This window comes from Panicum virgatum, chromosome 2N, assembly GCF_016808335.1.
Source record: "Panicum virgatum strain AP13 chromosome 2N, P.virgatum_v5, whole genome shotgun sequence".
Classification (NCBI taxonomy): Eukaryota; Viridiplantae; Streptophyta; class Magnoliopsida; order Poales; family Poaceae; genus Panicum; species Panicum virgatum.
Window position 1 is genome coordinate 46,895,605 of NC_053146.1, and position 17,864 is coordinate 46,913,468.

General features: G+C 48.3%; 1 protein-coding gene across 2 annotated transcripts; it reads left to right on the forward strand.

Moving 5' to 3' along the window:
* The first annotated feature begins 14,715 nt into the window (after nt 1-14,715).
* On the forward strand, nt 14,716-17,326 carry LOC120660778 (copper transporter 5.1-like). Of its 2 annotated transcripts, XR_005669733.1 has the most exons (3): nt 14,716-15,361; nt 16,257-16,290; nt 16,904-17,326. XR_005669733.1 is itself a non-coding variant. In XM_039939416.1 (2 exons), the coding sequence occupies exon 1, from the start codon at nt 14,853-14,855 to the stop codon at nt 15,321-15,323; it is 471 nt and encodes a 156-aa protein (XP_039795350.1). In that variant the 5' UTR covers nt 14,716-14,852; the 3' UTR covers nt 15,324-15,361; nt 15,488-15,825. The 2 variants fall into 2 exon arrangements, 1 of the variants encoding a protein (XP_039795350.1); XM_039939416.1 differs by lacking the exons at nt 16,257-16,290; nt 16,904-17,326 and adding an exon at nt 15,488-15,825.
* Nucleotides 17,327-17,864: the final 538 nt, after the last annotated feature.

Here is a 17,864-nt window from a genome sequence, read left to right on the forward strand (position 1 = left end):
GATGGTTAGGACTAATGGCAGCTATCGGGGGATGGCGCGGCAGGCCACGCATGGCTTTATCCTACTCGCTCCGTTTCAAATTATAAGTCATTTCAAAAATTTTGGAGAGTCAAAGTTTTTCAAATTTGATCAAATTTATATAACAATATAATAACATTTATCATACCAATTAAGTATCACTAGATTCTTTATTAGCTATATTTTCATAGTATATCTATTTGATGTCATAAATCTTTGCGTTTCTCTTTATAATTTTAGTCAAACTTTGAGATGGTTTGACTCTCTAAGATTCTTAGAATGACTTATAATTCGAAAACGGAGGGAGTACTTATTAGAGTAGCCATAGTGTGCTCCAAAAACGATGCCGTGATAGGAGATAGAAGAATGGAGCATATATATTGGTTTGTACACTATGAAAAAGAGCAATGCTTCAACAAAATTTCCTGGATTTCAGTGAAGCACATTCCCAAATGGTGATTTTGTGCACAACACACTCCATTCTTTGATTTTGTGCACAACACACTGTGATTTTATATTTTTGTCTCCAACACACCGCAACACATAAAAGGTCTTCTTTGCCCTTTCAAAAACTGGGCCCACCCGTCAGCTCTCTCCCTCTCCCCTGTCATCAAGATAGATAGAAAGAGAGAGAGCCACCGCCGGAGCCGAACCGCGACGTGTCGCCGGGGAGCTCGAGCCCGGGGACCCGCGCCAAGCTCGGCGCCGAAGGAGCCGCTGACGGAGCGGAGCTGCTACTGCCTGCGCCACCGGGCTGCCCCTGCTACGGGCGTGGTGGGCCAGCTCCATGTGGGGAGTTGGAGCTCCGGCGGCCACGAGCCTCCTTGCTTCTCTACCAAGGCCGGCGCGCGAGGGAGCGGAGGGGCGAGGAGTAGAGGAGGGGCGATGCGCTCGTGGCCATGCGCTCGCCGGTGCCGCGGAAAGGGGGACCTGCAGGCCGGGGAGGACGAGGAGCTCACGGTGCCCCTGCACGCCGCACCGAGCTTTGCCGACGCCCCAGGCGGCCGTCCGCCGCCGGGGAGGGAGAGGATGGAGGGGGCGTCGTCCGTCCACCCATTGCCCCGGCGAGCTCCAAGGCCGGCGTGCCTCATGGGGAGAGGGAGCAGAGGAGGGGCGGCGCGGCCCTGCGGCTCGCTGGAGGCCGCCAGGTGCCTGCCTCGCCGAGCACCGTGTTCACCTTGCCTGCCTCGCCGCGCGCCGCTCCTACTGAAGTCCCACCACGCCGCGCCTTGTTCAGAGGGGAAACATGTAGGAGGAGAGGGAGAGAGCTGACGGGTGGGCCTGGTTTTTGCAAGGGCAAAGAAGTCCTTTTATGTGCTGCGATGTGTTGGAAAGAAAAACACAAAATCACAATATGTTGTGCTCAAAATCAAAGAATGGAGTGTATTGTGCACAAAATTATCATTTGGAGATGTGACACAGACCAATTTCCCAAAAAAAAATTACCAGACCATGCTGCCGTGTGCTCTGTGCTCTCTGAGGAGTTGAAAGCTGCGAGAAATCGAATTCTTTTGTGGTTCTTTATTCGTTAGAAGAAGAAGCGAGGGGACATACCCCACCTATAATCTCGATCAGTGGCGGATTCAGGAAAAATATATAGAGGGGGCTGAAGTATAAGAGCAAGTTCATGTTCATGGTATATCACTATATGACGCTCTATCATCTCTTCAATCTCTTAATGATTTTTCCATCACTACTATTTCTAAATATAAATAGTTCCTTCTCGGTGTAGCATGCCATCAAGTTATTAAGCCATTCATCTCCCATTAACTCATGGACATTTGGATCAGACATTCATGGACTTGGACATGGACAAGACATGGACAAGATTAACGCTATACAAAGCTAGCAAATTTTCCATTACCTAGGCAAATCTCCTCTGCACATGCTGCAACGCATGCTCGAGAAGCTCAGCCGCTGCGCCATGCACGCACTCGACCGCCACGCACGCCCGCCCGGCCGTTGCGCCACGCACGTGCTCGGCTACTGCGCCCGCCTATACCTTGTGACGCTGGCGCGCTGCCCCCCGCGGGCCGCGGCCCCGTCCGGCCGCCACCCGCCCACTGGGGCCGAGCGGCCTGAGCAGCCGAGGCGCCTGACTTTTCGGTGGTCCAGTGCGAAAAAAAAGAGGCCCTCCATTCACCATAAAAATATAAGAAGTTAAATTGGCAATCGGGCATGATAAGAAGGCGGTGAATCAGTGATCTACAAACTGCGGTGGCGTCTCGTGAGAAAGTTAAATAGGCATTGAGGCATGCAGCTGGGCAGATGGTGCATGAGTTATCGATTGATCTTCCTCTCTATTAGGTCTACTCTCTATGTAGACCTGCAACTGGGCTTTGTTGGTACTTGCGACTTTTTTTTATCCCAACACAGCTCGTTGCTTTATTCATCTAACTGAGCAGAAATGTCACGCTCAACAATACGGGTTACAAATTTTGGGAGGGGATCATGCCAAATACTTGGATGATTCAGTTCTTTTCAACACCTAAACAAGCTAAGTTATAAGCATAAGTGTTACTTGAGGCTTGATATAGCATAGGTGTTACTTGAGACTTGATATATCTCTTAACATAGCAATTTTTAGAGGTCTGGTGCGGTCGCACCGCCGGCACTACCTCAGGGCCGGCCCTGGCCGCCCGTCTAGGCGATTCGCTGAGAGAGCAGCCGCCGCCCGCCCGCGGAGGAGAGGGTGAGATGCAAAGAGACGAGAGAGAACCAGAGAGAGAGAGAGGAGGCCGACAGGTGAAAAAAGGCCGGCTCCGTTGGGCCGCTCAGTTGTTGCTGGGCTTTTACATTTGGGCTTGGCGGAGGAAAGAAATTTGGGCCAGTGGCCAGCAGAGCAGCCCCGCGGCCGTCAGACGGACTTCGTCTTCAACCTCAAAACCGGCCAGACGCCTCTCAGACCCTCCTATCCTCTCTCCCTCCTATGGCAGAAAATTTGGGGGGGGGGGGGCTCCACAGCTTCCCGGCGGTAGGGGGCTCTAGCCCCGGCCGCCCCACCTGTAGATCTGCCACTGATCTCGATGATGAGCACTGCAGCAATTCTGTGAAACTAAGCATCAGCGTTGCTTTGACATTTGTGGCAATGATTTTAAGAGTCTATTTGGAAGCATTTCACTCCTAAAAATGCAGCTCCACTCCACAAATCTAGTTCCACCTTGTAGCTCCACTCCACCAATTTTAGTACAACTTGTTTGGGAGAGCTCTGCTGTAAAAAAGAGAACTATGGGAGCAGGACCCCGCATATCAGTGTCTAGTTGTGCTCCTGTTCCCCACATGGCATCACGAGCAGTGGAGGGCAAACCTGCAGGAGGGCGCGGCACGGCGGAGGGCACGACATGATAGGGGGGTGGCCGGCAACGGTGGCACGGGAGGCTAACGCGGTGGCGGCATGGGAGGTCGAGGCCGGCACACGAGCGCATAGGGTGAGGCGCTGGCGATGGAGAGGAACAGGAGGTGGCGGAAGAGGACCGGTCGGCCGCAGGGAGGACAGGGCACGCGGGGAGGTCGGAGCTCGGCGGCTGCAGCGTGGGAGGCCTAAGCCGACGCAGGAGGGTGAGGCGCCCTGATGGGGAGGAATAGGCAACAACGAAAAGAGGACCAGTCAGTGGCGGCGAGGAGGTCCGAGGGGCGGTGGCATGGGAGGTCGAGGAGATCTCGATGGGGAAAGGAGATCCGAGGGGTAGCGCGACGTGGACTTTTTCTTTTTTTTTTCCATAAGCGGACCGGTATGTGTAGTGTGTAATCAGTGGCAGGTGAGTAATATTTTCCAACTCCATCAGCTCCATATTTTGGTGGAGTACCTTTTGAGGAGCTCCAAATTTTTATGGAGTGGATCTGATATTTTGTGGAGTGGAGTGAAGTAAGATAATATATTTGGACAAAAAAATAGAATGAAGTCAAATTTAATGGAGCAGAGCTCAAATTTAAAGGAGCAGAGCTCTCCAAAACAGACCGTCAATTGCGCGCGGCAGCTTCAGCTCGCTCCTGATGGCTTTGGCTCGCAAGTCGCAACGCATGCAATATTCAGTTTGGGTAATTTTGTTCCCGGACATCCTTCAATCTTTATTTTAGCTGGAAGACATCCCTCAAATTCGTCTTTGCTGATAGACACTTTTCAACCGTGAATATTTGCTAATAGACACTTGAATCAATAAAATATAATATTTTATATAAGTGAGAGAAAGAGAGAAACATAGTAAATGGACAAAAATGCCCATCAATCCACTGTTGCTCCCGTGAGCTCCTGGTGGCTGCCGGTGGTCTTGGAGGGGGCGCAGCTGCCATGGCCTGATGCTGCCCCCGTGCCACCATGTAGTTGGGCACCGCTCCCGCGTGGTGCCGCTGGGAGTGAAGGCTCGGCGTGTAGCTCCCACCGCCCGCTCCGCGGTCCACGCGCTGGCTCGCGGACTGGACCTGGATCTAGGGCCGCGACCTCCCCGGCGACGGCGTCCCCGGCGAGTGGCCATGGCCATCGTGCGCGCGGTGCATCGGCGAAGACGACGGCGCCTGACGTTGCGGCGTCGAGTAGAAGAGTCGCGTCGTGTCGATCTCCAGCGTCTTCACTGGCTCGCGGTGGTCCATGGAAGCACGCCTGGGCGCCGCCGCCGCCACCGCCGCGCCATGGATGTTGCTCCGGTTCGTGTCGAAGGACCCGCGCGATGCCATCCACCGCTCTGCCCACTGCGGCTACTGCCGCCGCCGTGCACGTGTCCATTATCTCATCCGCCGCTGCCTTCGGGTTCCTCCAAAGCTTGGCAGCAGTGAGTAACTAAACCAGCGATCCAACAGTTCTGCAACCAAATACTAGAATGTGGATGTGTCGATGTTTGTAACAAGCTGACCTAGGAAAACGGTTAAGATCCACTCTACACATTGAATGAACCACACCGGCTAATTCCGGCTAAGATTCACTCTACATGTTGAATGAACCACACCTGCTAATTAACTCTCTTGCGCTTTCGTACTCGCTTCGCGCAAAAGGACGCTTTCGTACTCGCTTCGCGCAAAAGGTTACAACCGGAGTTAATTAGCTTCCTCAAGCCACCTATATTTAAGCTGGTCTAGCTTCTCTTGCCTAACTAATATGAGACTAAAGTTGCTCTTCCTAACACCTTGCACACACACATGTGCACAAGACCTATTTTGGCCCAACTGGCCTTTGGGCTAGCTAGCTTCCTCAAGCCAGCTATTTAAGCTGGTCTAGCTCCTCTTGCCTAACCAATATGGGACTAAAGTTGCTCTCCCTGACACCTTGCACACACACATGTGCACAAGACCTATTTTGGCCCAACAGGCATTTTGGCTGGGGTGTTACAACACACCCACCCTAAAGGACTCGACGTCCTCGTCGAGCTATCAAACCAGCTTACCCGAATAGGGAGCTATCAAACCAGCTTACCCGAATAGGACACAGGCCCAACAGGCCTTTTGGCTGGGCTGTTACAACACACCCACCCTAAGGACTCGACGTCCTCGTCGAGCTATCGAACTAGCTTACCCGAATAGGACACAGGTTCAGAATCGACTTTCCTGGCCACGTCCGTACGTCCAGTGCTGGTGCATGTGCGATACCATGATCACTCGGAGTCCATGCGTCACCTAAGGACTTGACACGAGCTATCGAACCAACTTACCCCCTAAGGACTCGACGTCCTCGTCCCGAATAGGACACAGGTTCATGATCGACTTTCCTGGCCACGTCCGAACCAGCTTACCCGAATAGGACACAGGTTCACATGTTCAGAATCGACCTTCCTCAAGCCACCTATTTAAGCTAGTCTAGCTCCTCTTGCCTAACCAATATGGGACTAAAGTTGCTCTTCCTAGCACGTTGCACACACACATGTGCACAAGACCTATTTTGGGCAAACAGGCCTTTGGGCTGGGCTGTTACAATACACCCACCCTAAGGACTCGATGTCCTCATCGAGCTATCGAACCAGCTTACCCAAATAGGACACAGGTTTAGAATCGACTTTTCTAGCCACGTCCGTACGTCCAGTGCCGGCGCATGTGCCATACCATGACCACTCTGGGTCCATGCATCACCTAAGGACTCGACACGAGCTATCGAACCAGCTTACCCCCTAAGGACTCGACGTCCTCGTCCCGAATAGGACACATGTTCATGATCGACTTTCCTGGCCACGTCCATACGTCCAGTGCCGGCACATGTGCCATACCATGACCACTCCGGGTCCATGTGCCATACCATGACCACTCCGGGTCCACGCATCATGCGCACCATACCCGCGAATCTAACCCTACGCACCCATGACTTTCCTGGCCACGTCCGTACGTCCAGTGCCGGTGCATGTGTCATACCATGACCACTCCGGGTCCATGCGTCACGTAAGGACTCGACACGAACTATCGAACCAGCTTACCCCCTAAGGACATAGCGAAAGTTTGGCTCTGATTACCAAATGTAACAACCTGGCCTAGGAAAACGGCTAAGATCCACTCTACACATTGAATGGACCACACATGCTAATTAACTCTCTTGTGCTTTCATCCTCGCTTCGCGCAAAAGGTTGCAACCGGAGTTAATTAACTTCCTCAAGCCACCTATTTAAGCTGGTCTAGCTCCTCTTGCCTAACCAATATGGGACTAAAGTTCTCCCTAGCACCTTGCACACACACATGTGCACAAGACCTATTTTGGCCCAACAGGCCTTTGGGCTGGGCTGTTACAATGTTGTACGACGACTTGGTGGTCCCGCACGGAGGCGTCGGCGTAGAGCTCGCGGACGACGAGGCCGAAGCTGCTGTTGTGCCCGGGGTGGGTGAGGCGGACCACATCCGCCGCCTGCGCCGTGGCCACGATGGCCTCCGTCGTGGCGGTGGTCGCCACCGCCAGCACGCGATGGCGTGGCGCTGCTCCTCCGTCACGGGCTCACAGCCGGGGCGGCGGGGTGAGGGTGCGAGCGCGGGTGTGAGTGCTCCGGCGCAACGTGGATTGGAGCAAGTGACGGTGACGGGGACGAGGACCTTCGAAAGAGCCATCTCCGGCTCTCCCCCTCTCCCACTTCCCCTGCTCGGCGTCTGGCATGACATAGGGAACAATTGAGAACGGCGAAAGAGAAGCAGCAAGCAGGAGCAAGAAAAAGGGCAAAATTGACTTTTCACCCTCTTAATCTCTCCTCTAAGTAGAAAATGAATATTTTAATCATTTCAATGTCTGGTGACAAATAGATGTAAAAGAGCAGTGTCCATCAACAAATTCAGTTGTGAAGGATGTCCGCTGGAAAATACCGTGTTTGTACAATGTCCTGGAGCAAATTTACCCATTCAGTTTAGGGCATTAGTGGAATCTAGCTTTGGCTCGCAAGTCGCAACGCATGCAATAGTCAGTTTGGAGCATTAGTGGAATATCATGCGAGTGTTTATGAGACCCACCCTACCTTCCTCGACGGCGGCACGCAACCAGCAGGAAAACGGGACGCCTAGGACTACTAGAGAACAATAGACTACCAGTAGTCCAGTACCAGTCGGCAGCCGCGAACGAGCTTCATGGGCACACGCATGGGCATAATGGTCTAACCCGAGCCGCGACCACCACGGCACCACCTTTCCGCTGGCCCCGCCGACCGAGCGCTGTTTGCCGGGCCTTCGGCGCGGAGTACAGCTACAACCCTGCACACTCCTGCAGTACGCGCGCGTCGTGCTCGTGCACCTGTACTGCACGGCTGCTTGCCCGCGCGTAGTACCGTCCGATAAGATAGGGCGGGCGCGCACGTACGCCTCGCTCCAGGGCTAATTTACATGGGAACCCCTGCACAATCCCCTAGCTTCTGCCTCTTGTGCGACTGCGACTGCGACTGCGACTGCGATACCGCTCATGCATGCGGACATGCAGTCATGCCTGATACTCCTACTTTCAAGATTCAATGATAGATGTTTTGGTGATTTGCCCATGATTCTGCGGTCGTTTCGTTTTTGGTTTGAAAAATTCGTTGGATGAAAAATTCCAAATGCCAATACAATAATTGGCCTCTAGAATTGCATCCGCAGGATAAAATTGACCGGCTACCTCTCTCATGAGCAAGCAAGCACCGCCGTTCTTATCTGCATTGTCCGGCCAGGCGACCAGACATGCTTCCGCCCTAACGGCGTGCCCCATGCCGCACCACGGGAAAAAACCGCTAGTTTGGGAGTAAAGGGCTAGTAACCCAGGGAATATAACCCCCAAGGGGGATTTTTGTGGTTAGTTAATTCCCTGTGCTTCCCTGGGTGCCGCTCCCCACGTCCCCCGTCGTTGTTTGGCAGCGTTCAGACGTCCCCCTCCCCCGTTGTTTTGCACTATCCAGCATTTGCTATATAAATATAGCATATATTTACTTGCAGCTCACTTTCCGCTATATACAATTCCAGTTCCAGAACAGATACCATTTGCTTGCTTCTCACTTTTTTCTAAACAATTCCATGTATAGGAACATTAGAAAGATTCAGAAAATTAAGAAAAATTCAGGGGAGAAACAGAGCAACAATATGATCACGTGTCCTTCATAATAGTAGGATATACTACCCAACCAAGATGAATGGAATACATATGGCCATGTCCATGCACATACCCAGATAGATAATACAAAATAAAATGAGACATGAGCCATTTATTTGACCATTTTCAAACTGGAACAAAATTCAGACACTAGGAAGAACTCGAGCACCAATATCTGTGAACCCAAAGTCACCAGCAACACAATAATCAACTTTCACCAATCTGCAAAGTAACACAAAGAAAATTTTCTTTAATTAAATAATTCCCAAAGCACTGGTGAAGAAGTAATGATACAAAGCTTCAAAGAATGGTTATGCATTCAACTAATCAAAACACTAACAATTAAAAGCATGAACCGCTACTTCTATATCATCCATGCTACCATGGAGACAAGAACAGCTACACACTGCTCCAAAGTACGACTGAACTGAATATGTATCAAGAAGCTTAATCACTGCAACTAAACAGAATCTTTATAAAGAACAGACATTATTGTTTCTACCCAAATTGACACATGGCTCAGTTTAATTAAGTACATGGAGCATATTCAAAGAGACATACCTAATTTTTCTATTTGGCCAAATTAGTTGAACATCAGGATTTTTGGTCTTCATTAATACTTCTATGTTTGTATCAGATTCAAATAGCTTAACAGCATGACTTCTCATTTGTTAATTAATTCATAGAATCCACTTGTTCAGCACACTTCTCAAAACAAAATTCCTCATCACGCTTTTCATTCAGAGCTTCCAAAGTTTTGCTTGTTTGGCTCTTTTTAAACTCCACTTTCAAAAATTAGATATCTAAATGTATGCATTCATAACAATTGCCAATAACCAGTTTGTCCAAAACAAGGTGTTTAGTAGTCAAAATGTACTGTGAACTTATAAGAGCCAAAGTCTGCATGTGACAAGCAACAAAAAACTGCAGATATACTAAACAATTCATAAACTTGAAAATAATTACTGCTACATCTAATAATCAGGCAAAATGGATCTGTCCAATAACTAGTCAACAACTTGCAGCTTCTTTGTATGAACCAATTTTTCTTTTTATTACAGAAAGACATCAACAAATGTCAACTGGGTTCCAGAAAACCGATCTTGCAGCCTCTGTTTTCAGTAGTTAGTACTGTATTTTTTTGGTATGAAATGTTGATACTGCAGACCTTCGTTGCACGGATACGCCAACAGTGTGGTGCATCCGTATCAGTGTAACATAGCTGCAGACTCACATAACCACAGCCAAGATGATAGGACAGCCATTGTTCTAGTGTACTGTTGGTGAAGAGTAGAGTCATTTAATAAGTAAAAAAGAAATTGTATGTGTCAAAATTAGTAAGTACTAGCCTTCTTCAGGCCATTGAATTGGTAATAACTTGGTGTACAAACACATATAAATTGGTCCCCAAGTTGATAACAGACTCATGGACAAAAAATAATATTATAGAAATAGATCTTGGCATTTTCTTCTGATTTAGTGGTAGCGTTGGTGGTGTCCATGAGCAAGTAAATCAAGCACATATGCTTGAATAAATAAATAAAAGGAACAAAATCACGAGCAGATCTGAATGCATCAAATAAACGAGAGGAGAAGCAGATCTGAACATGAATCACAAGCAGCAATTTGAAAAGCAAACAAACAATGTGACTCGAGGGAGCAGCAAGCTTACCTTGTGGATCTTGACGATCCACCGGCCGCGCTCAAGTGCTACAGCTGGACAAGATCCTTGAATCACCCACGCCTAGGACCAAATCCATCAGGTCGTCTCCGCTAGTGGGTGCATGCCTGCAATTCTTCCTCTCCAATATCTACAAGAACCGGGAGGTGATGTGAGAAGAAACCCTAGCAGCCAAGGAGATGCGAGCGGAGGCGAAGGTGCCGGATTCACCAAGCAGAGGAGGAGGTGCAGGCTCGCAAGAGAGGCACAGCAAAGGCCATGATAGAGGGGCGGAGGGTGGATCCACGACAGCGGCGGCGGGGATCTCATTCACTGTGGAGTTCGGGAGGAGATGCGGACGAAGGCCGAAGTGCTGGCGTCGGGGTGGGGGTCTTGCTCGCGGACACGACAGCGGGGGGGGGGGGGGCGCTTGGGAGACGGAGGGGGAGGTCGCTTGGGAGGCGGCGGCGGCGGCATCGCGACTCACGAGTGAAGACACTGACGACGAGAAGCGAGGGGTCGAGGAACCGGGGAAGCACTCCCGGCCTCACGTGTCGTGGATATCTTCCCCGTGGAAAACGCAGGGAAGTGGGCTGCAATTCCTCGCCCCGCGGGCTTCCAAAGGCTGTGCCAGATTGCCCCAGGGGAGCTTGCCCCGCGGGTTTCACACCCCGGGAAATCACGGGGATCCCGGTGGGGAAATGGGCTTCCAAACTAGCCCTTAGAGCATATCCAAGAATGCCCAAAAACCACTTCTAATAATAGCTTTTGGGTAAAAAAACTAAAAATCTAAGCTCCAACAGTGGCTCAATCATTTGCCCAATATTTTGGCCTATCCAAAACAAACGCTGCCTCGAGCCAGATATCCGCCGACGCTCGGGCGCTCCCAATCCCGAAATTCACCGCCGATCCCCGCCTTTTCTCGCTTCCCGCGCACCTCCCCGTGCGTTTTTCCTCTGGTCGCGCCATTTTTCTTCCTCATCCTACCAACTCAGCAGCCGCCGCCCTCCATCCCATACCTTCCACGGCCTGTTGGGCTGCCAGCGCCGCCTCTGCCGTTCGCACCCCTCCATCCAGGTCGCGAATCTCCGGAATCGACAGCGTAGGCTCCCGTCCGTCCGGCCCGGATCCACTTCATCGACGGCGGCGGCTCCCCTCTGCCTAGCAACGCTCTGCTAGATTGCCTCCCGTGTTGATTTGCGTCGATTTGCATCCATGTACTAAGCTTTAGGCCCTCCACGCACTGAACTTTGTTGATTTGCATCCCGTGAACTTGCATTGTTCCAACAAATCTGTCAAGCATCCTTGTTGGTGTTAATCTCAGATATGCACTGACTAGATAATTTTTCTTTGATTTTGCTCTCCTAGATATTTTTATTTCTCTTTAATAGATGTTTCACTGACCGCACAAGAAGAGGATATATTGTGTGTAGCAGTAGTACTATCTCCTAGGTTCCGTATTGTGCCAAAACAATTCATTATTGTAATATTGTTGAAGATGGACAATTGATCCTGGATTCATCGATTGATGTAACCAAACAATTAACCTTCTATCAAAGCAATTCAGTTCTCTATTACCTCAAATGATTTGACTCGATCCACCATTAGTCAAAATAAGACATGGAAAAGAAGAACTGCATGCTCATGGGCCATTCTATCTATTAACCAAAACGTCTGATATAACTTGCCAATTCAGTTAGTTTTCTTCCTGACCATTTCATTATGGCTTGCAGACTTTAACAATCAGCTTGATTGACAATGGAAGGGCAAGGATTCTGGACAAACATGGTGGAGGGCAACGATGACCTGCCTTTTGATGACTTCAGTAGCCCACCTGAGGAGCAGCAATCGCCTGTCATTAATAGTACTCCATCAGCAAGACCAAACCAGAAAAGATAAAAAAAACTTTAATGAGCAGGAGGATCAATTGCTTGTTTCTGCATGGTTGAACATTAGTACAGATCCCATACAGGGCACCAATCAAACTAAAGGATCATTTTGGACAAGAGTTTATGACTACTACCACTCAAACAAGGAATTCACATCAGATCGCAGTCAGAGCTCACTTTTGCATCGATGGAAAGGTATTCTAGAGAATGTCAATAAGTTTTGTGGATGTGTGACTCGGATTGAGGGTAGAAATCAGAGTGGGGTTACAATTCAAGACAAGGTAATTCATTGCATTATTGGCCTTCCATTTTTTTATACTCATGAATTCAGGGTGTACTAACTGCAGTTAATTTTCTTAATTTCTGCAGCTTGTACAGACATTGGCTTTGTTCAAGGCTGAAGACAAGGAGAAGAAGTCATTCCAATTCTTTCACTGCTGGAAATCAACTAAAGTGGCATGAGAAGCGGAAGCAAATGGCATCTCAAAAGCAACTTGGTAACAAAAAACAAAAGGCAAACATGGATTCAAGCCCAAGGACATCCACTCCCATTAATGTTGATAGTAGCCACAACGCTGTCACTGATAATACACCTCCAGAGAGCGATCATCGCAAGAGACCAATGGGTAAGAAGAAGGCTAAAGAAGCATCGCGGCGAGGTGGAGGTGAGGCTTGTGTGGAGGCTTTAGACCATTTGTGGGCCAAAAAGAGAGAGTCTGATACAGAGAAAGAACAGAAGAAAGAAGAGAGATACAACCAGTCATATGCACTAGATAGAGAGAGGCTTGAGCTAGAGAAAAGAAGGGTTCAAGCTAAAGAAGTGAGGGCTGCAAATGAGGCAAAAAATCTCGAGATAAAGGAACATGAATTAGAACACAAGGAAAATGAACTACAGCACAAAAGAATGTTAGATGAAGAGAGAATTATGACAATGGAGACTGCTTCCATGCCTATTCTGCAGCAGCAGTACTACAAGAGCCTACAAAATAAGATCATTGCTCGTCATATTTAAAATAGCTCAACTGGACAGGTTCATTTCTTACATCATTTTTTTATTTACATACCACACCTATGGCTGCCTGCTGTCTCTTCTTACCTTTGTATGTTGCATTCTTAATTACTAGTTTTCTTAATTTCAGACCAGCTCCTTGGAAGTACATGCTGAATATTTCAGTACCATTTCAGTTTGGTACAACTCAAATTGAAGTTGTTGGTCTTCGAGGCATAAGTGAAGATATCGATATTTCATCATTGCCATGTGTCATTTGTTTTTCAGTTTGGTTGATCCTGCACTGAACTGCAATTTTATTTCATTTGAATTCCCATATGGACTCTGTTGTTTTTCAGATTACCAATCCAATTTCCCTTTAGTGTCGACATATATGAACTACAATTATATTCCTATATTGAAAAACTAATGGTTCTGCAAAATATAACACACCGGAATATTTGAAACGTCTTATTTAGGCTAAATGTCTTACAAACATGCAATCAATAGAACCTAGCATACCAGGAAAACCTCTTTTCTCTACAAGTGCAAGCAATCCAGCTGTATCGTTCTCATTAGGTGATCTCAAGTACTCATCTTAAAAAATTTCAATAATTGCATTGACAAACCTTCTTAGACTTTCTATGGTAGTACTTTCTGCTATACGAACATATTCGTCCGCAGCATCCGCTGGCACTCCATAAGTTAGCATCCGGAATGATGCAGTGACTTTCTGGAAACAACTTAATCCAGCTGTATTGGCTGCATTTCTCTTCTGCACAAAGTACTCATCATGAGCTTCTATAGCATGCATTATGTGTAAAAAAAGATCCCGGCTCATTCTATACCTGCACAACCAAGCAAAATAAGACATCCAAATTATAATGCGCATCACAAATTAATTGGACAAATCAAATACATACGAACCTCCGTCGAAATAGAGTTGGACCGTATGTAGGATCATCCGCCAAATAATCTTGATACATTCTCAAGTGCCCCCCCCCCTCTCGATCTCGATAAAGGACTGCATGACCAGGGACAGAACCACCATGTTTCCGTGTAGGCTGTAAATGACTTTGTACAATTTCTACAGCAGAAAGAATGAGTTCATCATCGTCATCTGATGATGATTCATCTAATAGACTTTGGAAAAGAGATGGATGGCGACTCATCGCACAAGCTGCCCTTGGTCACGCAGTGCCCCTGGCTGCTTGGACGAATTGCGTAGCTGGCTATGATCCTAGACTCCTGGCCACGCCGGCGGCGGCTCACGATGTCTAGGATCGGCCGGAGATCACGATTTCTACGGGATCAAGAGCTAGAGTCCAGTCTAGGGTGAATGGCGTGTGCTTGGTCAAGGAATGAGGCGGCGATGGAGTAAAATATGCGATCGATGCGGCTAGAGGATAAAAACAATATGTGAACGATGCTTTCAGAGGAAAAGGCGGCGAGAAGATAATGGGTTTGTTAAACCTCCCGTGAGATAAATCAAAGACTTGGACCCACCTCTCTTGATGATGTGTCACAATTAAATTTTATTGACAAACTACTTTTGGGTACTGTTGGAGGAGCTGTTTTTTTTACTCCCAATAATTTTTTGGCACGGCTCCATAACTAAAATTTTTGGACTCTAATTTTTTGGCAATTTTTTGGCACTCTTGTAGACGCTCTTAAAATCTCGCCGGGTCCCTTTCCTCGCCGGCAATCCTCTCCTCCCCCCTCCGCGCTCTGCCATCGCCGCCCCCAAATCCCTTCTCAGCCGCCGCCGCCGCCGCCCCCAGGCCAGCCACCATGATGCACATGACCTTCTACTGGGGCACGTCCGCCACGATCCTCTTCGACGGCTGGCGCACGTCCACGTGGCTCGGCTACCTCCTCTCCCTCGCGGCCCTGCTCCTCGCCGCCGCTTTCTACCAGTACCTCGAGGCGCTCCGGATCCGCTTCAAGCTCGTCTCGGGAGGGGGCGCCGCCGCCAGCAAGCAGGCCCCCTCCATCCCGCCGCCCGCCGGCTCCGACCCGTCGCGGGCGCCGCTCCTCGCGCCCGCCCTCGCCGCCGCCGGGCGCTGGCCGGCGCGGGCCGCCGTAGCCGCCATGTTCGGGGTCAACTCCGCCCTGGGCTACCTCATCATGCTCTCCGTCATGTCGTTCAACGGCGGCGTGTTCATCGCCGTCGTCCTGGGCCTCGCGCTCGGGTACCTCGCCTTCCGCAGCAGCGACGGGGAGGATCTCGTCGTCGTCGACACCCCCTGCGCCTGCGCGTGAGGGCTGTACGGGACGGGGTCGCCGGCTTGCTCCCCCAGGTTTGCCCTCGTGGTGCTGCTGTATAACACAAGTACTTCGTATATCATAATAAAACCATGTACAAATTCAGTTGTGTGATTGGAGGATTTGTAGTGTTCATGTGCTCTGTTTGGGAGGAATTGTAGAGTAAAGAATCAGGAAAGTCGCCTTCCTGTTGGAGGAGTTTGAAGTTTGGCTATTCGACAGAGGAGGAGCGTCGATCCGATCATTGGGAAGAGAATGTTTGTCCTCTATTGCTGAATTGTAGCTGCCTGTCCCTACGATCTGAGTACAAAAACAGGGAGGGATGGGGGAAACCGTTATTCCTGGTTGGTAAACTAGTAGTACTGTACTATGCAGCTCTGCTTGTGCTCATTTGCCATGCTTGGTTTTTGCTAGCTGAAGGTCTGAAAGAACAAATGGAATATGCAGCAAATTTGTTCAGAAATCGTAGTGACGCCGTGTTTAGATTCTTTTCTCAAAATTTTTTGAAAGAGAATCTTGCTAATTTGGAGTATTAAATAAAATCTATTTACAATTTTTTTTACAGATGGGTTGTAAATCGCGAGACGAATCTAATAAGCCTAATTAATTCATGATTAATTCATAATTAGTAGATTATTACTGTAGCATTACTGTTGCAAATCATGGATTAAATAGGTTGTGAATAGATTTTATTAATACTCCATGCATGTTCCAAACATTCGCTGTGATGTGTTCAACCATGCTCGTTCATGCCTTTGCTATCTTTGTACGTATCGTGCTGACGCTGTTTTAGCTTGTCTGAATTGCAAAATGTGCTAATTGATCCTTGGACTCGCAGTTGGCATTTGGCAACAACCACTACACGGCCAGCCTATTCGTCTAGGTATTTAATTGGTGCATGCCCTCACCAAGATGCCTCCTTTTTTTTAGGTTCGTTATAGATTGCCAAGAATCGGCAGGGGAGATGACCAGGGTTTTATTTCCCAACCGGAAACCGGTTACCGCCGCCCTCCGGTACCGGTTTACCGGACCTGTTAGGCCGGTAACCGGTAGAAACCGGTTGAATTCAAATTCAAATTCAAATAAATTCAAATTTTCCCGTGCAACCGGTTCCGACCGGTTTACCGGCCGGTTTGACCGGTTTACCGGCCGGTTTTACCGGTTTACCGGTCGGTTTGACCGGTTTGAAATTCAAACGCTCCCGTGCAACCGGTTTACCGGCCGGTTTTACCGGTTTACCGACCGGTTTGACCGGTTTACCGGCTGGTTTGACCGGTTTGATCGGTGGGCCTTCATGGGCCGGCCCATTTTTTTTCTTTTTCTTTTTTGATTTAACTTTAAATTCCCACAAACTATACTAAATGAATGAATTTTTAAGAAAATTTGACACCATTAGATTCATCACACCTTGAAATATTTTTAGGAATTTTTTTGAGAATTTTTCATTTTTTGAATTCAAATTTAAAATTTGAATTTTGGCCGGTTGGGTACCGGCCGGAACCGGAACCGGACCGGACCGGTTTGACCGGTAACCGGTCAAACCGGACTGGTTCCCACCGGTTAGGTTAACCTTGGAGATGACTTGTTACCGCTCTATGCCGTATGCTGCTGTATGGATTCTGCTTGTCGGATAGAACTACCACTTGTCCTCCATTTGATTCTCTCGTTGGCTTGCTCAAAGATATTTTCTGGTTGAGGGGACTTCTGCATGAGGGTGATGTGAAGCTTTCCTTGCAAAATGAGGTCAACACAAGTCGTGTCAGTGTTTTTTTAGAAAAAAACAGAGTTAATTTAATAGGGATTTGTTTTCGCTGGTAGGTCTGTTTTGTTACATTATCTAAAAAAAGGTCTGTTTTGTTAAAGCTCACTGGTGCTGACACGATTTTCTCCCAGCGTCTGTGAATTGCTCAGCCCGAGTTGCAGCCTCTGCGGCTCTGCGTGCTCCGTAGTTCAGAGTCCAGATGCTTTTTATAAATAAAAAAATCCAGAGTTCAGATGCACTTCATGCCGGAGATAGTAAAGTAGGATGGAAACGTGGGAAACCTAGAAACGACATGCCATTGCGTTTCCTATTTCCAATTTGATCAACATTTCATGCTGCGCTGGACAGACGGTCGTGATTCACGCGTGACCTCGTACAAAATACAGCCCCCTTTTTCTGAAAATTTGTCTGCTCATGAATTGCAACATGTCCTGTTTAGTTTCCAAAAAAAATTGCACACTACCCGTCACATCGAATCTTCAGACACATGCATGAAGTATTAAATGCAGTTAAAAAAATAACTAATTACACAATCTAACTGATTAGCACGAGCTAAATCTTTTAAGTCTAATTAGTTCATAATTGGATATTATTTGTCAAGTAACAACGAAATGTGTTACAGTACCAAAACCCAAATTTTTTCACCAACTAAACACACCTCAGGAACTGTTTAGTTCTCAAAAAAATTACTACGGTACCCATCACATCGAATCTTCGGACACATGTATGGAGCATTAAATGCAGTTGAAAAAATAACTAATTACACAGTTTAACTG

What these genes read in the sequence shown, in the direction of transcription:
- LOC120660778 (XM_039939416.1), top strand. Translation starts at nt 14,853, where the DNA reads ATGATGCACATGACCTTCTACTGGGGCACGTCCGCCACGATCCTCTTC.